At 45.2% G+C, this 25,155-nt stretch overlaps 1 protein-coding gene across 1 annotated transcript in view; it reads left to right on the plus strand.

The window, feature by feature from the left end:
• The window catches only part of LOC130473174 (quinone oxidoreductase-like protein 2), a 30,471-nt gene extending 6,294 nt beyond the window's left edge, over positions 1–24,177 (plus strand). The window contains exons 4-12 of the mRNA XM_056844703.1: positions 4,816–4,966; positions 9,022–9,118; positions 11,938–11,996; positions 13,257–13,322; positions 15,671–15,780; positions 17,547–17,628; positions 18,869–19,050; positions 19,772–20,000; positions 24,088–24,177. Coding sequence (XP_056700681.1) covers positions 4,816–4,966; positions 9,022–9,118; positions 11,938–11,996; positions 13,257–13,322; positions 15,671–15,780; positions 17,547–17,628; positions 18,869–19,050; positions 19,772–20,000; positions 24,088–24,156 — 1,045 coding nt within the window. The 3' untranslated portion in view covers positions 24,157–24,177. The remainder of the gene's footprint in view (positions 1–4,815; positions 4,967–9,021; positions 9,119–11,937; positions 11,997–13,256; positions 13,323–15,670; positions 15,781–17,546; positions 17,629–18,868; positions 19,051–19,771; positions 20,001–24,087) is intronic.
• Positions 24,178–25,155: the final 978 nt, after the last annotated feature.

The raw sequence follows: 25,155 nt of genomic DNA on the forward strand, positions 1-25,155 counted from the left end.
AACATATTGACCCCCTGAGCATACAGAAAGTGTCTACCCCTTATTAAACAAATGAAATAGTGATCGTCCCTCCTAAAAAAGAAAAGCAAAATCCAGAGAGATAGCTGCATAGTCTGTTGCATCTCGAAGAAGAGTTGGGTTATATATGCTGACTTTCTCTACTTTTTAAGGAGAATCAAACCGGCTTACAATCTCCTTCCCTTCCTCTCCCCACAACAGACACCTGGTGAGGTAGGTGAGGCTGAGACAGCTCGAAGAGAACTGTGATTAGCCCAGGGTCACCTAGCTGGCTTCATGTGTAGGAGTGGAGAAACCAACCCAGTTCACCAGATTAGCCTCTGCCGCTCATGTGGAAGAGTGGGAAATCAAACCCAGTTCTCCAGAGTATCCACTGCTCTTAACCACTATGCCGTCCTGACTCTCTCTCTACCACACTCTCTGAGATTCTTACAACTAAGATTCTTACAGCTCCTATACAAACAGTGAACTTCTTGTGATAGAGTCTGTCCTGGGCTTCACTTCCTCACATGAATGGTATACAAAATTACTGGTGGGACTGAAAGTCAACAAGCCTATGACATTTTTTTTGTTACTTAGAAATGTCAGAGATCATAGTGGTCTGTTGACTCCAGCGCTCACAGTTTTTCCCCCATTTGTATGTTTGTGTAAGCTTTTAGGGCCTGCTTCATCAGATTCACAGTGTTGGCAGAAATGTATGCTTAGCGTGGTGTAGTGGTTAAGAGCGGTGGTTTGGAGCGATGGAGTTTGATTTGGAGAACCGGGTTTGATTCCCCACTCCTTAACATGAGTGGCGGAGGCTAATCTGATGAACTGGATTTGTTTCCCCACTCCTATACACGAAGCCAGCTGGGTGACCTTGGGCTTGTCACACTCTCTCAGCCCCACCCACCTCACAGGGTGTCTGTTGTGGGGAGGGGAAGGGAAGGTGATTGTAAGCCAGTTTGATTCTGCCTTAAGTGATAGAAAAAGTTGGCATATAAAAACCAACTCTTCTTCTATATACCTACCAACCAAGGTCATACATCTGATGAAGGAGGCTTTAGTCCACAGGCGCCTTCGCTAGAGTAAATCTGTTGGGTATTATTCACATAGTTGACCCTAACCCTGCTGGAATGAGTTGAGGGGAGCTTATGTATCCCTTCTCTCCCATCCCTTCATGTGTAGGATGATCATGAAAGATTTTTGCTTTTGAAGGAAGCTGTGGTTTGTTATTATGTCTGTATCAGTGGGGGAAGGTGAAGAGAGAAAGGAGTAAAATTCCTTCACAGAGCAATCCTGGGAACCACAGCAGCTGGGGATGGCACCTACATGGTGCCTCCACAGAGGTTTCCTGGCCGCTGGGGGTGGGGGGGAAGGGTTTTTTAAAATTTTATTTTAAACACCCTAAAATGGGGGGGAAGCCCCATTGGAAACAGCAACGCTGTTGGGTTAGGGGGCGTTCCCAGCGCGAATGGGGTTAGGAAGCTACCTAACGGCAGCTTCGCCCCCTGGAACACCCTGCGAATGCCTCCCGGGACGCTGGCGCGGGTACTTGCGCTGGGAGAATGCCGGCGGGAGGCTGTGCCGGTATCCGAGGGCCACGCTACCACCGCAGTCCAGGGGGGGCAGCGTAAGTGGCCCAACTCTGGCGTCCGTGCCACTTTGCACAGCGCAAGTGGCATGGACGCCGGCGAAGGGGTAATGGCTCCTAAGAGCATTCGCCCCCTCATTCAAGATTGCACAGTCAGGCTCCACAAAGGCCCCCAACATAGTGGTTCATATTGCCTAAAATTGGTGGATAGGGGACCCCCTATGTCAGGGATGGGGAACCTCAGGCCCGGGGGCCGTATGCGGCCCCCGAGGACATTTTTTGTGGCCCTCGGGAGCTCTGGGGCCCTGCCGCGGAGGCGGGGCGCAGGGCGGCCCTCTCCAAGGATGTTCCTAGGGCTGCGGCTTACAGGGGTGCTGTGGCGCCCTTTGGACCTCCTCTTGCCTACTGTTGGCTGTTGGTCAGCGAGAGGGGAGGGGGAGGGACGCTTCCCCCAAGGCTGCCTCCTACAGCTGCTGTCGGCTGTTGAGCAGCGAGAGGGAGGGGGGGAAGAGGCCGTTGGCTCTCGTTGGCAGAGCATGCATGTGGGAGCCCTATTGGGCTTCGGGGGGGGGCTTTTGTGGACTGGGGGGGAGGGCATGGAGACTGGGGCCCGGTCACGCAGGGCTCCGTGCACCGCCGGGTGTGGGCGGGGGAGGCGGTGAGGCTGGGGCCTGGTCGTGCGGGGCCAGTGTGCGCGGGTGTGTGTTTGGGGGGGGGGAGGAAGGCTTTTCTCTGTTTTCTTCCTCTTTTTCTGTCACTCTTTCTCCCTCTTTTTCTGTCTCTTTCTTTGTCTCCGTCCTTTTCTTTCTTTCCCTCCCTCTCTCCATTTTTTTCTCCCCTTCTCTCTCTTTCTCCCTCCCTCCCTTTTCCTCTTTCTCTGTTTTCCTTCCTCCCTTGCCGATTGACTGTTTGCTCGGGCCCACCGCTGGCTGCCCTCCTGCCTGGGAGGGGGAGCGGGGGCGCCCTGCAGGCCTTCTGTGTGGCCTCCCCTGGGGTTGCCAACCTCCAGGTGGTGGCTGGAGACCTGGCAACCCTAGCCTCTCCCCCCCCACCGGGTGATCTACACCTGGTATGGCCCCTGAATGATGTCATAAATGTGCAAATGGCCCTTGGCAGGAAAAAGGTTCCCCACCCCTGCCCTATGTGAACTTTGACTTGTAAGGCAATAGCTTGCAGAGTCAAATAGAGCCTGTTTGCCTATCCAGTGATTAGTTATTAATGAATTTGTCATCACTAAATACTACATAGTTAACTATATAATACATATATTCTATGTACTTAATAGGTATTGAATATTCTATGTACTTCAATACGCTATGTTATCTACAGACTGTATTTGGGGAAGGCCTCCAAGACTGTGTTTTCCCTTGGGTTACCTCTTTGTGGCTCTTATCTGAACTACAACCTACGATTTAAGTTCTTCTCCTCCAAACTCTAATCCCAAACTCGAGTTTAATCCTGGTTTGGAGGGAGGAGAACCAACCATATATTACGATTTGAAGGTAACTAGACTATGATGTCCCACAACAGCAGAATTCTTTAATCATTGTGCTCTGCATGAGAGAAGGAACATGGGTTTTTTTCCCCTTGAAAGGATATGCCACCAATCACTTTCAAGCAAGCTGCAGTATCTTGCTTGCACACTGCTCTTATTCCTCTCATGTGCATGAACAATTGTGAAAAGTTTTAAAACTGGCTCACACATTATCTTGTGCTGCTTCTCTCAGTAACAGAAGTCCTCCACTAGCTTGAAGTAGCATCTCAAATACAGATCTGAGCTTCTGTGATCTCCAAGGTACATTTCCAAAGGTTGCAGAAAATGCTGTGGGCCGCAATCTGTGAGCTGCTACTTCACTTCTTACATTCGTCACACAAGTGGGTGACTTCTATGAATGTGAGGAAAATGCGCCCACAACACAAAGAGCGTGCCAGTCTTACTAAGAGCACAAGTCCCATGGCAAGTGATTCAGGGGAATGAAGGAGACTGGATTCATGCATAATTTTGCTGTGCATTTCCTGACAGGTAGGATACATGGTCTGCTAATTAGAAGGAAGGCTGTCTGATAGCGGGTAGGGGTGTAACACTTGCTACGGAAGAGCCAAAGGGAGAATGTAAAAAGAGATTTTTCACACACAGAGACTTTGAGACGGGTCAGAGGGCAGCTTCTAGATGACAAACATTGTTATGATTCTACCCAGCCATGCTTAGAGGCAGCGGAAGTTAATGATCAAGCAGTATCTTAGCACACCATGTTCTCACTTTGTGGTTCCCAAAACATAATAGATACAAAACTGATCTTTTTGCATTTCCGAACTTTGCAAGCTTGTTGAATTGCTTTCAAACTCATGATTGACACCTACCTGGGATGTCCCAAATACAGTTAGAATCTCATTTGCCACGGGAAGGCTTTAAGAGGGAGTGGACATGTTCATGGAGGAAAGGGGTATTCAAGGCTACTAGTTAATTTGGATACTAGACATGATGCATACCTATTCTCTCCAGGATCAGAGGAGCATGCCTATTATATTGGGTGTGGTGGAACACAGGCAGGACGGTGCTGCCGCAGTCGTCTTGTTTGGGGGCTTCCTAGAGGCACCTGGTTGGCAACTGTGTGAACAGACTGCTGGACTTGATGGGCCTTGGTCTGATCCAGCAGGGCTTTTCTTACGTTCTTATGTTCTTATGACTCTGTTGCTCCTTCCTGTCCTTGCCACAAAAAAATCCCTCTCATCCTTTTCCTGGCCAGCATTAATTGTGACATGGCATTGGGTCTGCACTGGTGTGAACCATGGGTAGCTTTTGAGTCAGGATTAGAAACTGGTTTACAAATCCTGGTTTTGGGTGGGGGGGAACATTGTTAGCTCTGGTGAAGATGTAGTGCTGTACCTTAGTTAAATCTAACTAGGGAAAGGATAGGGAGAAATCAATGTAGGAAAAGGAAGGAGAGAGGAACACCCCTAAACCATGGTTACTATACATTATCAGTGCAATCTAAACAGAGTTGCACCCTTCTAAATCCATTGACGTCAATGAGGATTAGAAAAAATGTAACTTTGCTTAGAATTGTACTATGTGTCTGCATCAAGTCAATGAGGTTTGTGCCACTTAAAAGCCTGCATATTTTGGGGCAAGCAGATGATGGGTCCAATGAAAGGCACTTTATTTAAAACTAAGGAGAGGAGGGCAGGATGCTATAACATTGATACTTACTGTTGTGTTGCAGGAGGAATGCTTTTGGCCAAGAACCACTGGGTCTCACCTCTCTTAGTGGCTTCCTGCATCACCGAAGGGCCTATCGGGCAGCTGTTTGCACTGAGCTGACAAAGCCATTGGTTGTAAGGGATGTCCCATCTTCTCCTTTGGAGCCTCATGAGGTAAAAAAAAAAAGTCCCTATAATGGATGTGTTAAAAGAAGAATCGTAAAGATAGTTCTGCAGTTTCAGAGGCACAGGAAGGGTGTAGATATGTGGTCTTCAGGGTTGCCATCCTGAACCATCATTCTCTGTTGACAAGGCCAAGAAATTTATGCCTGCTCTTATTTCCTGGGCACCCTGTTTTTTAAAATTTGGGGATTTTTCTGTAGAAATATACAATCATCTCCCTTTTCCATATCTGGCCCTATTGTGCAAATTTTTTGATCCACACTCTGGGGCCAAGTTTGGGATTAGATATATGACAAATATCTTACTTTGGTCCAATCCTAAAGCCTCAATTCCCCATATAAATTAATGTATCACACCCATGGTTTACTTTCTGATCAGCTGGTAAACTATGATGCAGCCACGGGGCCACAGGCAAGAAGCAAACAAAGGGGAGGGGATGGCACGTGGCAGTGAATTGCCCCATTCAGTTTGGCAGCCTTCATCCCACCACCTGCTCCTTGTAAGTGAAACATCCAGATGAATGCTCCCCTGCAGCCACTATGCAAAATCCCCTTTTGACAGACTCAGAGTAGATTTATTTTTGATCCAGTGTACAGGGGGAAACCCTGGGCCCCCACAAGTTATGCTGGGAATGAGCATGACATTGTGTGGACATTCTCTTTTGAGGGGGCTTCCTGCATTATCTGCAGGGAATCAGCCTGTCTGAAAGTGGCTGATACTGAGCTGACATGAAAAGACCCATGTAATACAGAAGGAAACCTGGCACGCCCCCATTGTGGTTCCTTCCTATGCCATAATTAACCCAATGTTTAAAAGTGTTACAGCTGGTGTGGGGAGGAATTGCGGTTCGTGGATTCTTCATATGTGATTATAGGGCCTGAGTGACTTTAGTTCAACTGGTTTAAAAGTTTGGTCTGTGAAACTGTGATAAATAAATTGACTCTTTATGATGGTGTGATAACTCATCGATATTGGCGTTTGTATCTTGAACAGCTGAAGCAGTATCAGGGTTGTTAATGACTACTGTTGTATTAGCCCTCTGAAAAGATACCGGGCAGAAATATTTGTTGGTGTCAGTGTACATGAGTAATAGTGGATAAAGACGTTGACACAGAAAAGAACAATTTTTCAAAGCGGCATTCTAAGCCATTTCCAGTTAATCAGATACTGCCCACCTCTGGCCAAACATTGATAGTCTCGGGCCCAAACTAGGCAGGTCATTGGTCCACAAGTTGGATAAGGGCAGCCAGGTAGTAGTTGCGGGGACCCCTATCCGACTTGTGGATCAGAGTCTCATCTAATTTGGGCCTAACGCTGCCCGCAACAACAGCTGCTCATCAAATCTGACGAGGACAGGATATGAAAAAGACTACCTGTAGGAGGGTAGGTTTAGGTTAAGAAGAAGAAGAGTTGGTTTTTATATGCCGGCTTTCTTTACCACTTAAGGGAGACTCAAACCGGCTTACAATCGCCTTCCCTTCCCCTCCACACAACAGACACCCTGTGAGGTAGGTGGGGCTGAGAGAGCTCTAACAGAGCTGTAACTTGCCCAAGGTCACCCAGCTGGCTTCAATCAATCAATCTTTAATTTACAGTCATTTGACCAAATCAAAATAGCATACAATCCCCATAAAACAATATTGATTACTCAGCAAATCCATAGATAAAAATTATCGATACAATCCTAATAAAATCCCATTTCTGAAATGGACCATATTCTAACTTCTAAAAGGTTTATCTAATAGCATTTGCTATTTATAACTTGCATCTTTCTGTGCCTTATATATGGTGGCACAAAGTTCAGCCACGCATCTCAAGATTAATGGGTTACTATCTTCCAAAAGCTGGCTTCATGTGTAGGAGTGGGAAAACCAACCCAGTTCACCAGATTAGCCTCAGCCGCTCATGTGGAGGAGTGGGGAATCGAACCCAGTCCTCCAGCTCAGACTCCACCGCCCCAAGCCACCGCTTTTAACCACTACACCACAAAGGCAAAGCACTAGTTGGATCTCAGTTTTGGACCACTACTACATAAAGCTGACAGCTAACTGGGGTGCGTGGGAGGGAGAAGCAGCTAAGCTTGTTTACTCTTGTGCCTTCAGCCATTTCTGGTGAAGCTTTGCCTAGCATGGTGACACACTGATGCCTGCAACTTGAAATTGCAGTTAAAGAAACAGGAGCAGGGGCTGGTAAGAAAAGGTTGGTAACCCAAGTGGCACACAGCAGATAAATGAATATTAGTGTGCTGTTGGAAGGCAGAAACACTTTGGTCTTGGAGGCTGTGATCCTGTTCACGTACACTTCTTTGGAAGCAAGCCTTCTTTGAACTGGGCGAGACTCCTTTCTCATACGTATGCACGGGTCCAGGGTGTGCAAGAGCTGCTGCTTTTACAACAGACCTGTAGGGATTTCTCGAGCATCCATGCTGTCTCTGCATTCTGGTCTCGTTGCTGTCACATCCTTGTCATGGCTGATTCTATGGCAGCTTTTCATTTTGAGCCCAGACGCAGTTGTCATCGTTTTTTGCTGCAGTCAATAAAACAAGCTCCCTGGGGGAAAATGATGAAATCTTTCTGCAGGATTGACAAGGAGAGTTCAAACAGGCATTGGCCAGGGGCTTGCTAGTTCTAGAGAATGCTGTCCTGCATTGAAATTAATGGGGAAAGTTAAGTCTTGCAAATGATAGTGTAAAAGTTGCTTTTGGGGGGCTGTCAAATCATGGGCCCCGTGGTGCAGAGTGGTAAGCTGCAGTACTGCAGTCCAAGCTCTGTTCACAACCCAAGTTAAATCCAGACCAAAGTCAGTTTCAGGTAGCTGGCTCAAGGTTGACTCAGCCTTCCATCCTTCTGAGGTCGGTAAAATGAGTACCCAGCTTGCTGGGGGTAAAGGGAAGATGACTGGGGAAGGCACTGGCAAACCACCCCATAAACAAAGTCTGCCTAGTAAACGTCACGATGTGACGTCATCCCATGGGTCAGGAATGACCCGGTGCTTGCACAGGGGACCTTTACCTTTTAAAATCACATCTGACGTATGGCGACCCCTGTTGGGGTTTTCATGGCAAGAGAAGTTCAGAGATGGTTTGCCGTTGTCTGCTTCCGTGTCACAACCCTGGTATTCCTTGAAGGTCTCTCATCCAAATACTTGCCAGGATCTACCCTGCTTAGCTTCTGAGCTCTGATGAGATCAGGCTAACCTGCGCTATCCAGGTTAGGGCAAAGTTACTAGCATGCAGTTTTTCTTACTTTCCTGTGACATATATGTTTCATTTCAATAGCCTAGAAAAAAACCCCAAAGAACCACCTTGCTTACATAAACATATCCAACTGGCCATCTGGAAATAGTTCTTATCACAACAAACTAGCTGAGTAGCTATGGCTGCCAACTGCCTGGAGAAAAACTGTTATGTCCCTTTAATAGAGGCTTAAATGGGATGTTGTTTAACAGGTGATGTTTTCTGCATACCATGAAAAGCTTCATCTGCTCATTTCCACACATTAAGCTCCCTTTAAAGGGACAGGGCCCTGACCTGGATGGCCCAGGCTAGCCTGATCTCGTCAGATCTCAGAAGCTAAGCAGGGTCAGCCCTGGCTAGTATTTGGATGAAAGACCACCAAAGAATACCAGGGTTGCTGTGCAGAGGAAGGCACTGAAAAACCACCTCTGTTAGTCTCTTGCCATGAAAACCCCAAAAAAGGGGTTGCCATTAGTCGGCTGCGACTTGACGGCACTTTACACATACATACAAAGAGACAGGACAATTTTTTCCAGGTCTGTTGGCAACCCTGCGAGTCGTTATTTTACAGTGCAGTGCTAAGTAGAGTCACATCCTTCTGAGCCCCATTAACTTTAGAAGCATATAACTCTGGATTTAGAAGCATATAACTCTGTTTAGGAATGCACGGCAGAACAGCCTAACTGCACAGGATATCCTGGTTTTAGCAAAGGGATAGGACGTAGGTGAGTTGCATATTTCTTTCTGTCTCTCTCTTTCTTGGATGTGAAAAGCATTTTTAAAAAGGTTTGTCATCCATATTGTCTTTTAGGTCAGAGTTCATGTTCGTTACTGTGGGGTAAATTTTGCAGATATACTGGCTTGTCAGGGTCTTTACCAAGAAAAACATTCCCTCCCATTCATCCCAGGTGAGTAGGTTTAAAAAAGAAATCGACCTAGCATTTGACATTGTTATAGTGAGCCTGCTTTAGCCAACAACCACAACTACAAATATTACCTATATCAGGCTATCCTTTTAATTGATCAACATGAAACTTTACTGTAAGCTTTACTATTACTACTTGTGTGTGCTTAGTGCCATCAAGTCGCTTCCGACTCATGGCAACCCTATGAATCAGTGTCCTCCAAAAAGTCCTATCTTTAACAGCCTTGCTCAGGTCTTGCAAATTGAGGGCGGTGGCTTCCTTTATAGAGTCAATCCATCTCTTGTTGGGTCTTCCTCTTTTCCTGTTGTCTTCAACTTTTCCTAGCATGATTGTCTTTTCAAGTGACTCTTATCTTCTCATAATATGTCCAAAGGAGGACAGCCTCAGTTTAGTCATTTTAGCTTCTAGGGTCAGTTCAGGCTTGATTTGATCTAGAACCCATTGATTTGGTTTTTTGGCAGTCCATGGTATCCGTAACACTCTTTTAAGTTTTACTCAAACTAGAGATTGATGGAAAAGGAAGAGTCTTTGGGGTATGTATTTATTTACTTCATTTATAACCCTCCTTTCCCCCCAAGGAACCCAAAGCAACTTACATCATTCTCCTATCATCTCTTTTAACCTTAAAACAAACCTGGGGGAGGTTAGACTAAATGTATGCAAGATCACCCAGCACGTTTCCATGGCAGAGTGGGGATTCGAATCTGAGTCTCCCAGATCCTAGTCCAGTGCTCTAACCACTACACACACCTGTTCCCCAGGTTAGATAACAATAAATGCAACTAAGTTTACAAATAACATTCTCTCCTCTTCTAATCTCTTAACATTGTGTATAATCGCAACTAGTGGAGCTCACAGGTCTCTGATCCAGAAATGGATAGTGCTGATATAGTACATTTCAAATATTCAGTGCACTTTATATATTTCATCTTTACAATAGTCCTGTAAATTATAATTCCCCATATTGCTGATGAAGAAGAGTTGTTTTTTATATGCTGACTTTCTCTTCCACTTAAGGAAGAATCAAACCGGCTTACAATCACCTTCCCTTTCCCTCCCCATAACAGGTCTTGTGAGGTAGGTGGGACAGAGAGCTCTAGGAGAGCTGTGACTAGCCCAAGGTCACCCAGCTGGTTTCATGTGTGGGAGTGGGGAAACCAACCCGGGTCACCAGATTAGCGTCCGCCGCTCATGTGGAGGAATGGGGAATCAAACCCAGTTCTCCAGATTAGAGTCCACCAATCCAAACCACAGCTCTTAACCACTACACCACACAGGCTCTCTGATATGGGTGTATATGTATTTTAAAGTTATTTTTAAAGTAGTTATCTTAGAGGATAGTGCCAAGTTGTTTTCTGTTCCCAAGAAGTTCGGACCAGAACCAACGGGTTGAAATTAAAAGAGTTTCTGTCTAGACATTAGGAAGACTTTTCTAACAGTTAGAGCGGTTCCTCAGTGGAACAGGCTTCCTCGGAAGGTGGTAAGCTCTCCTTCCATGGAGGTTTTTAAGAAGAGGTTAGATGGCCATCTGTCAGCAATGCTGATTCTGTGAACTTAGGCAGATGATGAGAGGGAGGGCATCTTGGCCATCTTCTGGTCGCTGGGGGTGTGGTGGGGAGGTAGTTGTGAATCTTCTGCATTGTGCAGGGGGTTGGACTAGATGACCCTGGTGGTCCCTTCCAACTCTATGATTATATGATTCTATAAAATATCCTCAAGGCCACTCACAACAGATTTATTGTTTTGAATGATGGGGGAAAAACCAGCCCCATAAAATCATATACAATTTAAAACAAGGGAGTCTAAAAGACAAAATGCAAGCAAAGCAGCTAAAACATTTGTCAGACAAAAATAATAGACTAACAAAGCAATCCTAAATAAAGCTATACCCCTCTAAGCTCAATGTCTTCAGTGCGTGTAACACTGCTTAGGATTCAACTGTAAATTGACTGATTAGTTTAAAACTATCTAGAGCAGGGGTGCCAAGGGCCATTTGGATATTTATAACATCATTCGGGGGCCATACAAAATTATCATCTTAAAAATTAGCCTGCTATATTTGGTCAAACATTTAGCCAAGAGGCACGACCAGAGACGGCTCCAAGTGTCTGCCACATAGAGCGACTCGCTTTTGAGCTCTGCTGTCCCCAGCTGGGCCCAAGAGATTCAGGCAGGGCAGCATCCTTTTGAGCTAGAGATCTACGAGGACCCGTAAAGGGCCAGACCAAATGATTTCGAGGGCCTTATACGGCCCCTGGGCCTGACGTTCCCCACTCCTGATCTAGAGTACTGTTCTCTGCACAAAGTATATACTCAGGGTAGTTTACACATATTTAAAAAATCAACACAGGAAACCCGATAATAGCTATATATGCACATAGAGTTTCTTTCCCCAATGGGGACCCAAGACAGTTTAAAAACAGACCCCGCATCTCCAGCTGAACCAGTTGCCACAACCTAACCATTGGCTGGACTGAACAGAACAGCTTCATACTGCTTACAAAAGGCAGGGGCTGAGAAAACAATCTTTACTACCATTTCAAATTGTTGGAGCCACCACCCAAAAAAGTCCTGTAATGAGTGTTCACTGTCCTTAACCTCTGTATGGCTTGGGGCAGAAAGGAGGGACTGTCTGGATGAGTGGAGTTCACCTTCACAGTCTGGGGTTGATAAAGTAAAAACGTCAGGTGAGTAGACTCATAAGCCATCATTCAGAAAATCTTAGTAAATTAAATATGCCCCCTGTGAGTGCAGGAGTGGCTGGCAACAGCAAATGCAAATCTGTGATTTTCTCTTGGCAGGAATGGAATTTTCAGGGGATGTGATGGAGACTGGAGTGGATGTCAGCAGCGTAAAGGAGGTAAAAAGCCCCAGGGTTGGGATTTAAAAGTGGAGTGGTTTGTGCACAAAAAATAGGCAGAGAGAAAAATAGAAGCCATTTATATAGAATCATAGAGTTGGAAGGGGCCATAAAGGCCATCTAGTCCAACCCCCTGTTCAATGCAGGATCAGCCTAGAGCAGGGGTGGGGAACCTTTTTTCCGCCAAGGGCCATTTGGATATTTACAACATCATTCGCGGGCCATACAAAGTTATCAACTTAAAAATTAGCCGACCAAGCCCCAAGCAGGCAGCTGCCCCAGATGATTAACCTTCGCGGGCAAGCAGGCAGGCATCCAACCAGTGGCGCACTCATTCACCTGGTGGCACAGGATGGTCTGTTGCACCAGCTGGGCGTAGCCGTCCAGCCGCACGCCGGAGTTGCTCCTGCTCCACATGGTCGGGGCCGGATTCTACAGCCGGCTCCTGCTACCTCTGCCTGCAGGGATGAAATGAGGACACACTGGCTAAGAACTAAGGGCCGGACCAAATGAGTTCATGGGCCTTAAATGGGCCCCGGGCCTGACGTTCCCCACCCCTGGCCTGGAGTATCCCTGATAAGTGTTTGTCCATCCGCTACTTAAAGACTGCCAGTGAGAGGGAGCACACCACCTCCCTAGGTAGTTGATTCCCTATAATTGCTTATTGGTGTGCGAAGAGTTTCAGTTTGTTCTGTTGGAAGAAAAATTAATAGGGCTGTAACCAACAGTCTAGGAACTTAAGGAGAAGGATTTTCCTCCTTCCACATGAAATTTTGATCCCATGGGTCAGGAGATGCTCAGGAACATCATCAGTGGGAGTCTGCAGTTAGAAGAGGGGACGCATAAATTACTGCTCCCCCTCTTCGAAAGACTTTAGTGGCATTAAGTTTTAGCAACTGCATCGTTAGATACAGCCTAATATTTTTTAGGTTCCAGTGAACAGCTTTCTGCTGTGCTGATTTAACCCTGGAGCACAAACAGGATGTGGAGCAAAGAGGTACAATGAGGAAGAAGCTTCCCCCCCCCCCCAATTAGTATGGAATTGTCTGTCCTGGATTACATCTCCTGCTCTGGTCTATATTAGAAACTGGCTTTGATTAGCGTGAGGACTGGTGCGGTGTCTGCGTGGCTTCCTGGGGCCCAACATGCAATCCCAGCATGCCCAGTGCTTGAAGGTCTTTTTCCAGAAAATGCCAGTATTTCACAAGGGTGGGCAGTGGTAGGTTTTATCCTAACAGCTGTCTGATAACTTTTGAACAGGGGGACCATGTAATTGGCGTGGCCAACACCAAAGCTCTGGCTGAGGAGTATGTTGCTGATCAAAAGGTAAGTGCCTTCAGCAAAACAAATGCACAAGTCATGCTCTGTCCTCACGTACCTGATCAATTGATCAGAGAATTTGTAACTGATTGAAAAGTTCTCCCGGAAAGTAGAGGCAGCATGGTGTAGTGGTTAAGAGCGGTGGTTTGGAGCGGTGGACTCTAATGTGGAGAACCGGGTTTGATTCCCCACTCCTCCATATGAGTGGTGGATGCTAATCTGGTGAACTGGGTTGGTTTCCCCACTCCTACCTCACAGGGTGTCTGTTTTGGGGAGGGGAAGGGAAGGTGTTTGTAAGCCAATTTGATTCTTCCTTAAGTGGTAGAGAAAGTCAGCACATAAAAACCAACTCTTTTTCTTCTGAGTAGCAGTTAAAAAAAAATCTCTCTCCTCTGCCACACTGCCTACAATGAGATGTATATAAAAACAGCATGACTTCCTGCTGTTTGGGAACAAAGATCACACTGTCCTTATTTCCCTTGTGCAAATTCAGTGACTACTCCCCCCCATTCCAGCCTTAATGAGAAGTAAGTTGTGACTTTAAAATATGCTTAGAAGAAGGAGGTGGCACACTTCCTCTTTCAAATTCTTGTAATTCCAAGTTGTGCAAGAATAGAAATCCCACAGATCTAACGAAAGAGTTGTCTGTGAGGAGACACCGTCAGGTTATTTCCAGCACATCATGGCTTCTTCCGCAGCTCTCTGCAGATAGAATGTGTGACAATGTTTTAAGCATTGGTTAATATTGCCTACAATCTAGGGTATGGAAACATGGTTTGATGTTAATGCAAGCCCTGATGTGCATTAACCAAAGTTAAGCATTGCACGCTCACCTAGGAAGCTATGGTTGAGCCAGGCTCCCCAGTTATTTCCTTGCAAGTTGGCAAGCATGTCAATTTGTCTCTCTGGGTCAATCACACATACTCGCGCTCTCACACACACACACAGTTTGGGAAAATAATAGGCTGCAGGTTAGGGTTATGCTGTTAGAGGGAGTGTCAGAGGAGCGTCTCAGTGGAGGAACGTTGATTGTCATACCCAGCCTCCCTCTGAGGCTAGGCTATCCTTTCTGGTTATGAAACCCAGGAAATCAGTGGTTTGGACCAAGAACTTCTTCAGGAGACTTCCTCAGTTCTGTGCTGATTGCCCAAAAGCTGGTTTATTCGTCAGATCTGTTGCCATGCCTAAGGAAACCTCAGGTGCACTTTAATCCCCTCTCTTAACTCTACCAAACACAAAGTTCCCTTCACCTGACAGGTGTATGTGCCGTTGCCCCAGTTCTGTCTTTGCCAGTTAACTGGGCCACTTATGGATTGCAGGAAAAAGGTCACTGTTTTAGGTCTAGTGTAGATGTCATGCCACCGGTGGTCTCCTGCCATGTGCGCTCTCGTTCTTTGGCATGAATCCCTGTCCTTCCTTTTATGTGCATTAGCTGTGTTTTAGTTTTTCTTGTGTAATGATGCTGATCATGGTTAACATTGGCCTTTTATGCAAGGATGCTGCCCCACAGTCACCCCGCTGACTGCTTTGGGGCTTCCTTTTGATTATGCTCTAAAATTCTGGATCTCGTCAACCTTTGTCCTAGCATTAGCTATGCTTTTGCCCCTTCTGAATGGCTCATCTAGTAATCCAAGAATAGAAATGTGAGTGGCACTGAGTGATGATTTCCCAAATAGAATAGGTTATAATCTGTTACCACTCACTTCACTGGAAGAAGTGTTGGGATTGTTATGTGGCTCACCTTTGGTATGCCCTCCCCTGTGAGACTTGCCTGGCACCTATCTTACTTTGTTTTAGATGCCAGGCTAAAACATTCAATTTCCCCTAAGCTATTCCTGGGGACCCGCCATCTGTCACAAGTAGCATTGGGGGGGGGGGCGGGGGGGACTGGCAAAAATCACTCCCCTCCATGGTTGCATACAGAAATCTAGGAGTGTGTGCAACCCATACAGGTTGCTGTAACAGTTTTGTAGGGGTTTTTTTTAGCTTCCATTTTTGTTACGAATTTGTGCAGGATCACAGGCCCTAGCCATGTGTGGCCACATTGTGTGGATTTTTTGATCTGCATGGGGTGGGGGGTACCATGGCTGTTAGGTATATGATGTCATGTAGAATTGATCGCTTTTGTGGTATGTTTTTTGAGACATACAACCTTGTTTGCTTTGAAATAGTTTCATGATGCTGTGTTTTTAAACTGTTGTAAACCTCCTTGAATCTATATACAAATAAAGGTGGGCTAGAAATGTAATAAATAGGTGCACATTATTGTTCACAAGGGTTTGGCAGGGCCTCTGCGATGAAATAATCTTGCCTTCCTTAATATGAGGTGAATGATTTTTATTTCTTTTATGAAGTTGCTCTGGACAATCCCACAGGGAGTTCCTTATGAAGAGGCTGCAACGTTGCCCGTCTCTTATGGGACAGCCATCTTGGCCCTTGAACACAGAGCATGCACACGGGCAGGGTGAGTGGCTGGAGGCACCATGATTTTCTTGATTAAGACTTTTTCTCACTGGCCAACAAAATTCGGTGTTCTGTTGCATGGAAGGTGGTGGTGATGGGAAGCTGTCTTGAGGCATCCCAGTTGGGAAAATAATATGTCGATTGATGCAGCTGTTGAATAGAGTTCAGAGTTGTTGCTCCATGTCAGTTCTACAGCTAAAGCAGATATATACATTTTCTGAATTTTTAAAAACTGAAAATATCAAAGGTTTGATAGGAATTGAGGGGGCGGGGAGTTCTTCAGAGGAGAAAGTCATCCTTATGAAGTGTGAATCCTCCTGAATTAGAAATTGCTGCACTCAACATCTTGTACGTGGGATTGTCAAATTCATTTTCAGATTCAGGAAAGTGGTGAGAAAGTGTTTCCATTCTTGTCTTTGCACTAGTAATTTTACGGTTCCAGATGACTCTGAAGCATTTTGATCAATTCTCCTGAGGCCACTTATACAATCAGGACAAGATGGAGTGGCCAGAACCCTCATTTGTTCAGCTCTTACTTTGAGAGCTTTTGACTTGGGAGGAGGTGTGTTTTTCCCCCTGCTATGATGGGATTTGGGAAAGTAGTTAAGAAACTGGGGAGCTAGAGGAACCCTTAATAATAAACTTCATATTACTCATACATTTAGAGTAATGTTTCAACTGCTGCTGAAACATCAGCTTGTCTAGTTCCTTCCCTATCCCCCATAATAGTATTTACTTCAAGTCATGACATTCCTCATTATTTCAGCTGGTGGTGTGGAGTGATGATAGGGAAATGTGGAGCATTATGACATCAGGACAGCAGATAAAAGTTCTACAAGATGTTAGCAGGAAGGGGAATTACATACACAGTGGTCTGAAAAAAATGTCAGCTGTGTGTTAAGGATAATAGCTAACAGACCTTCAGGAACATGCATACCTGCCAGAAACCTCCACAGACATTCTCATTATTTTCCTTCAAAGAAAAGAGTTTAGGATTCAGTTGTTAGGGACAGGAATATTGGTTATATTTTTTAGCTTCTCTGTCATTAAATGAAACTTTACATGAAATCTGGTAGTTCCTGGTGAAGGTTCTGAAAGCAAATTCATCATCAAAAAGGGGAATCTGGCCAGATAGTTGTCCAATTAGGTTCTTCCTCTATGTTGTAGTATCTTGGAATCAAACCTCAGATTTATCAGATCTTTGGATAAATAGGAATGTTTATTTAGGCTAGGGATTGCACTGGTCAAGTGAAAATTAGTGAAGGTTCAACCAATCTGTCACTGTTGAAACTAATACAGACCTCCCCCACCCCTGCCAACTCCCCAGGCAGAGGAAGCCAGAGGGGATTGTAGAGCTACTAGCTACTTTATTTCATTCTTTATCTCTGCTTATCTTATGTTTCATTGACAGCTAATTGTCCCTTCCCACTTGGCAGGGACAATTAGCTGTCAATGAAAGATAAACAGATGAAAAAATGGAGCTTGGAGCTCTTCAGTCCCCATCAGTTTTCTCTGCCTGTCTCTGGAATAGACTTCAGAATTCTCAAGAGGCACGGCCTGTCTTGTTAATTTGGGTTTTACCTGTGGCTACTTTGGACATGACGAGTGTAACACACAACTGGGTTCTTGAATGTAACTACCGTAACCTCCCTCGGAGAGGGTATGGACCAGAAACAAAATGAGTACACCACCAGATTTGGGGGTAGGTAAAACCTATGTACCTTTCTGTATTCTGGTTCATCATTTTGATGCTTCTGTCTGTTGCAGGGAGACAGTGTTGGTGACAGCAGCAGCTGGTGCTACAGGACTTGCCACTGTTGATGTTGCAAGCAATGTCCTTAAGGCAAAGGTATGCACCCCTTCCCAAGTGGTCGGTCTGGGTGAACGATAAAACCACACAAGATTCCTGACCAGTTCTGTTTTTAAAGAACATTTTTAGCTCAGCTTGTTGAGGGGGAAATGGTTGTGATGGTAATATAGATTCAAGGCTCACTGGAACCAACCACCGTTGCTTTAAGCTTTGCAGATGTCATGGTTACTAATGTTGTTCTGTGATTTTATTTCTGTTTACTCTTCAGAAAGACTGCTTTAACGTTCATTTTGCCTGTAATTAAATCTGCATTAGGAATAAATATAAATGGTTTGCCTGATGTAGCTCAGCATTCTGCCCCGCTGTTCTGATACTAAAAATAGCAGTCAAGGCAGCTTTTACAACATGAAACTGAAAACAGTAAAACATTATTATAATATGCAATTTTATACATATATATAAAACAGCAGATAGCACCAGCAAAAAACAAACAAAAGAGCCCCCCCAACTCCATTAATGAAAGCAGCGTTTTAAAATCTGCTGACGTTTAAAAACAATAAGAATAACAGTCAATAATAAAATCATCTGTCAATAGTAAAGTCAGCATTACAGACTAAAATAGCATCAAATTAGGGTGTAAAAACACCAAATGCCTTCTGGAATAAAGTGGTTCTGATGAGTCTCTAGAAGGCCAAAATTCAGGGGACATGATGAACTTCCTGGGACACGGATTTCCTCCATTTTAGGGGATTTAAACTTTTATCTCTTTTAGTGTGTGCACACGGATCAGAATACCAGCAGCATGTTGCAGTTCATGGAGTTCATATGGGCAGGGTATTTCATTTACGCAAGAGCCTAAGCAGTTTAGGGCTTTAAAAGGCAATACCCGTTGAACTGAGCCTGGAAACAAATCAGCAACCCGAACAGTTGATGTGTAACTGATGCCAAATATAGTCTCTGTGACGGGCCCTTGTTCAAACCATTGTGGGTGTTATGGACCAATTGAAATTTCCAGACATTCTGTGGATGCTGCCCTCCAATCGGCATGATACCAAGATGTGTTTGTGGCCAGATGAGTCCTTTTCGGAACAGCTACAGCTAATGAACCAAGGCAAGATTTCGGAAGTGCGCACAAAATGGTTTCTCAAGCAGCATGGCTGAGTCCCCAAATGCTTTCTGTTTTTTGGGATGCCTGAGGGCAACCCTATCCAAAACAACTCAACCTCTTAGCTTGTCGGTCAGCTGAGAGAGAATTCAATGTTGTTTTCTGTAACTTCAGGTAATAGCGGCAGCAGGAAGTGACCGGAAATGCAAGCTGGCTCTCCAGAAGGGGGCTATCCAGAGTATCAATTACGGCTGGGCTGGCCTGAGAGAGGAAGTGAAAAAGCTCACAGCCAATAAGGGAGTTGACGTGGCCATTGACACCATTGGTGGAGACATTTTCAAGGATGCGTTGCACAGGTGAGCCAGTGCCCGAGTTGCATTTCTCCTGGAAAGCTTGTTCACGTGGCACAATCGTAGCCTATAACTCCTTTAGCTTCCTGGGGTTATTTTTCCCATCAAAGCAATTCACAGACACTGGTATCTGGATGTGCGCGCTGAATAAGTTCCCTCTTTGCAAACTGGCCATTTAGTATTCCTTAGCAGTAGTCCCAAGTCTATATATTTCATGTTCAAAGTGTCCAACATTTTAATATCCCTTTACCTAATTTGGATGTCTTGTTAGCAGCCCCCAGCCCCTCTACTGATACATCCTTGGTTCAAGGATCACACGGCACAGATCTCCCTTCTTTTATCTGCATGGTGTAGTGGTTAGAGGGGCAGGCTAGGAACTCAGGTTCGAATTCCTACTCAGCCATGGAAACTCACTGGGTGACCTTGGGCCAATCCTGTCTCTCGGCCTAACCTGCCTCATAGGGTTGTTGTTGAGAAGGTAAAATGGAAGAGAAGATAATGATGTAAGCCCGTTTGGGTCCCCATTGGGGAGAAAAGTGAGGTATAAATATCTAAATAAAGAAATATTCTTCTTAGAGCCACGTGTTCCAGAATTTCTAGGCTCGTTCAGCACATAACAAGGTCTCTGTTCTCATCAAAGCACTGCTCAAAATGTTATCAAATGTGGCATCTCAGTAGATGGATCCTGATGCTGATCTATCTCTCATCTTTTGCCTCCATCTTTCAGCCTGGGTTGGGAAGGCAGGATCGTGGTGATTGGTTTTGCTGGGGGAACTATCCCTTCTATCCCAGCCAACCTGCTGCTTCTGAAGAACATCTCTGCCCTGGGACTGTTCTGGGGCCGGTACAGGAACCAGGATTTCCCAGTCTTTTCCTCTGCACTCTCTTCAGCTCTCCAGTATTGTCAAGAGGGACGTATCCGACCTCATGTAGGAGCAGTGTTCAAACTGGAGGAGGTAAGCAAGAGAAGGGTTGAGAAATGCCTGGTGGGTTAATGGAAGCTCTTGCATCCTCCAGTGGAAGAACTTGGCTCCATTGGAGAGATTCTAGTGCCAGTTTGTACAAGCATGTGGTACAGTCCTCCTGGGACTGTACCACTCTGGATTGCTGGTAGTTGCTTGTTCCCCCCATTTTACAGTGAAGTATCGTAGTCTGGCATTCTTTCAAATGCATTAGGACGATTGTCTACTATGTGCTTTCCTTGAGAGTTTGATTTAGTCTTCAATAGAAGAAAACAGTGTCTGGCAGATGGAACTATTATTCCTCCCTAAAGGGCTGTATTAATAGCATGTTCTGGTCATTGTAGTGATGGGATGACTTTCTTAAAGTCTCAAGGATCTAGGAAGTTCTGGGATTCTCCATTTCAAGTACAACCTCCTTCCAGAACACACAGGCAGTCTTCAGTTTTTTCCAGACAGACAGTGTACATGCAGAAACGTTTCTTAATTTTCATCAGAAAGTGGCTTGTTCTGTTTCTCAGGCTGTCAGATGTACATGTTCCTTGTCTCAATTGAGTAAGCACTCTAAAATGCTAGTTGTTGCTAATTCACATTCATCTTAGTAAGTTTCCAGAAAAATTCACTGTGACTCATCTGCTTCGCTGCAGTCCTAGACTGACAGCACCTTAAAAGAGTTCTGCTTCTGCAGGGCTGGGCCTTAGCCAAATTGGTGATTGGTTGTCCAGATGTGTTCCTCCAGCCTCCTTCAGAAGGCCAAGCAGCTTAGGGAGCTAATGGTTGTTCACATCTGGACATAAGAAAAGCCTTGCTGGATCAGACCAAGGCCCATCAAGTCCAGCAGTCTGTTCACACAGTGGCCAACCAGGTGCCTGTAGGAAGCCCACAAACAAGACGACTGCAGCAGCATCCTGCCTGTGTTTCACAGCACCTAAGATAATCTTGAAAACTTGCATTGGCCCTGTTCCAAAGTATGTGGAAATCCAGAACAACAGTAAGCTCAGGCACAAGGGTATAGAATGTTTTCCCTAACATATTAGCCTTGAGTTCAAAACAGGCTGAAACACACACAGGATGGATGGTAGCACACGTGTGAAACTTTGTTCCCTCCCTGCCTGGGACGGTTGGAAACTCTAAAAATATTGATCATGTATAGTTCCAACCATCTTTGTTTAATCTGTCCTAATTTCCCTGGAAATTGGCAGAATTATTTTATATATATATATACACACACATATATATATATATATAGAGAGAGAGAGAGAGAGCATTGGCTCTGGTTAGTACTTGGAGACCACCAAGGAAATCCAGGATTGCTGTGCAGAGGCAGGCAGCAGCAAACCACTTCTGTTTGTCTCTTGCCTTGAAAACCCCTTGAGGGAACGGTACTTCACACCCACATATGGCCTCCCTTTCCTTCAATCTGAAATTCAAAGCAGCTTACAAAATATAAGAAACCAATACAAAACCAAATGAATACAGATAACACATTTAAAAGCCAGAATGTCAGGCCAGGATCCGAAAGACCCAGGATCAAATCTTCATTCTGTTACGAGGTTCATTGGGTGACCTTGGGCTAGTCACTCTCTCACTCAGCCTAACCTACCTGACAGGTTGGTGTGAGGATAAAAAGAAGGGAGAAGGATGCATGTCATTCTGAGTTTCTTAAGGGAAAGGATGGGGTAAAATCTGAACTAAATGACAACAGCAGCACTAAAAGTATAAAAACCAACAGCCGGAAGGCTTTTGTAAACAAGTAAGTGAAGAAACAAAATTCAATCCCTTTTCATCAAGAGCGGAAAAGAAATCATAGCAGGTGTCTACTGATGCTTAAAAACATATGAAACTTCTGAGTCACGGCAGACCGACATCTGATAATGGCCGGCGTCAGATACCACCAAGGGAAGAGCAGGATACTTCAAGGATGATTAGTAGCTCTCTAGATTAGGTACCTGGAGCATGAGGTTCATTGCTAAGCTACAAGCATCTATCTGCTGCTATATATTCTCTGCTATAACTAGTTGTTTCAAAGACAAGAGGAGTTCTAAAGGGATTATGTTCAGGCTGCTGTATCTTTTGGAGTGAATAATGGCATCGTTTCTCCTTTACCCTCGGAGACCCTATTCAGACGGTTGTTTCGAGGATGAAAGAGAGGACCGTAGCCTCAGCTCCTTGGAGGGAAAGGGTGGGATTCATAGGAAATGTGGAATAAAATATCAAAAATGGGCTTCTGTCTAGAAGATGCCATTAAATGACTTCTCAGTGCCAGCATATATATTTTTGCGCTGTCTGAAACTGAAAATTAACACGAGGAGCTGGTACAGTCTGTAGCTCTTCCAGTGAGCCATCTGTCACTTGAATGTCCCCAGTTAACGCTCTGGTTCCTGTTCATGTCTCGTTCAAGAAGTGCAAACGTACCTCCTCCTGTTAATCAGGACAAAAACATCATGATATTCCTTCTTCTTAGCCATCGTCTTGATTTCATTATCACTATCCTTTAGGAAAAATGAACCAACTGCACATTTAAATGGATTTTGTGCCAATGTATTCATTCACCATAGGCGCTTTCTTTTCGAGGGTTTTTTCCTGACCTTGCGCAAACTTGGCTGCTTTGTCATCCTGTGTCTGAAAATCTCCAAGGGTTAGGTTTAACTGAGGATTTGTGCGGCCTGAAGGGTGGGGGCAATTTTCTCCAAGTCCCCCCTCCTGTTACAGACCTCTGACTTATGCTATTCGTAGTGGTCCCCTGTTGTCTAGGAGCTGCCTTTCCATGGGCATCTTGGGCTGCAGTGGGGGTGGGCAAGCGAGAAATTTGCATTCTGCAGATGAAAATCCCTTCTGTCTGCAGAAATCCTCTGTGAGAGCCAACCAGAGGTCACATGAACCCATGAAGCCCCTCATACTGAATTAGACACTTGGTCCATCAAAGTCAGTATTGTCTACTCAGACAGGCAGCAGCTCTCCAAGGTCTCAGGCTGGTGACCAGTAACCCAGAAACAATATGGTGGCCTTTGACTTCTCCACCCTAGTTGGTCAAGCGTCTCTTCACCATTTAATGTAAAAACAATCAAACTCAAGTTTACAGCCTTCACGGTGTGTAACTGGTTTCTGTAAAAGCAACTTACTAGCCATGCTGCCTAAAATGGGCCTGACAAGCTTTCATAAAGGTGACTAGTTTTTGAATGTATTTGTTTATTTAGAAAAAATTGTTTGCCTCTTCCAGAATAAAACAAAAATCAAGAAAGGAATAAAATAAAATCATGCCAATAAAACACAATCAATGAAACAGCCGAGTAAATAACATAATTAAGAGCATGCCTGTACAAGCAAGCTAGGGCGCACAAGCATAAAGCACACAAAACAAACAGAGTGGTCTAACACATGAAGCTGCCTTATACTGAATCAGACCTTTGGTCCATCAAAGTCAGTATTGTCGACTCAGCATCTCAGGCAAAGGTCTTTCACATCACCTACTTGCCTAGTCCCTTTAACCGGAGATGCCGGGGATTGAACCTGGGACCTTCTGCATGCCACACAGATGCTCTACCACTGAGCCACAACCCCTCTAAAACGATATTGGGGGGGGGGGAGAGTGTTCAGAATAGAAGCAGACCGTAAAACACCTTAAAAGGATGGAACTGTTTAGTTAAAAACCGAGTTAATGAGAAATACTGCCCTGACCTGGATGGCCCAGGCTAGCCTGATCTCATCAGATCTCAGAAGCTAAGCAGGATCAGCCGTGGTTAGTATTTGGATGGGAGACCACCAAGGAAGTCCAGGGTTGCTGTGCAGAGGAAGGCACTGGCAAACCACCTCTGTTAGTCCCTTGCCATGAAACCCCCCCAAAAGGGGTCGCCATAAGTCAGTTGCGACTTGACGGCACTTTGCACACAATGAGAAATGCATTGGCCTGGTGCCTAGAAGAAAGGAAAGCAGGTGCCAGGTGACCCTTAAGGGGGGAGGGCATTCCAAAGGCGAGATGCCATCATTGGTTGTGCCATTTGTGTGGGGGAACATTGAAGAAGCACATGTACTTTTCCATATTTGCAGAAGTCCTGAATGCCTCTTTGTTTGAATTGCTTTACAGATAAATGAAGCCTTTGCACATGTGACTCAGCGTAAATCTACGGGAAAGGTTTTAATCTCAGTTAGTTAAGCCTGGTTTTGTGTGTGTGTGGAAGTCAGCCCTTGTTCCTTACTGCTCTTGCCTCCTCCTGAAGAGAGATGGGACTTCCTCCCATGAAGCCTAAACAATTCACGAACACTGTTCGCCTATGACCTGCTTTCCTTTCTGTTTCTTCGTGACTACTTTTGGTGGCAGCACTCCTTGCCAATTTGGATTTTAGTGCCGCTTGCCACAATTGTAAAAATCAAGCCCCTTAGGGCTGTTCTATGTACAGTATTTGTTTCCTTATGCACAGTATTTGTTTCCTTATGCATTTTCTCACCAGTTGTGGGTTTTTCCCCCCAGTTTTAAGCCCTGCAAGGCATTTGCAGGCGTGGATGCACACGCGTCACCTGTGAGTGTATGTTCTGTTTGCTTTGTTGTTTGCTCTATTGATATTATAGTAAATTTTGACATTGATTCTGCAATAAGCTTTTTTGTACATTTTCTCTTTATTTACCTTTGAGCCTCGTGCTGCCTCCATATTCAGCTTATACTATATCAGCACAGGTTTCCTACTACCTGGCAGTTGGCAACCCTAGCGTGCGTGCTTTGCGTTGCTGGCTTGAGGCACAGAGAGAAGGGAGGGTGGGTTGGGGCTTTTGTGTCTATTCTTGTGTGCATCTGAATGGTGCAGGTTATGATTACCTGGGCACAACACTCTGGGCTGAAGAAAAGGGGTAGGCTGAGGCTGATTTAACCCTTTCCGTTCCACTCACTTTCCAGTTCAGCATTGCCCTCCACTATCCAGCCTTTTCCATCCTCCTTGCTGGCTCAGCTGCAATATGTAGTGCTGTAATGGGTAGCTGGTGTATTGCGCTATGACAGCATTCAGCCAGCACCTCATATTAGCTAGGCCCGCTGTATGATTTTCCTTTCAACGGCTGCACGTACATCTTTGAACATCCTTCTTCAGCTCATTGTATGTCTGGAATCCCTGAAGTGTATATCACGGTCTGTGACATTTGAATGAGGCATGGGGGGAAGCAA

This window comes from Euleptes europaea, chromosome 2, assembly GCF_029931775.1.
Source record: "Euleptes europaea isolate rEulEur1 chromosome 2, rEulEur1.hap1, whole genome shotgun sequence".
Classification (NCBI taxonomy): domain Eukaryota; kingdom Metazoa; phylum Chordata; class Lepidosauria; order Squamata; family Sphaerodactylidae; genus Euleptes; species Euleptes europaea.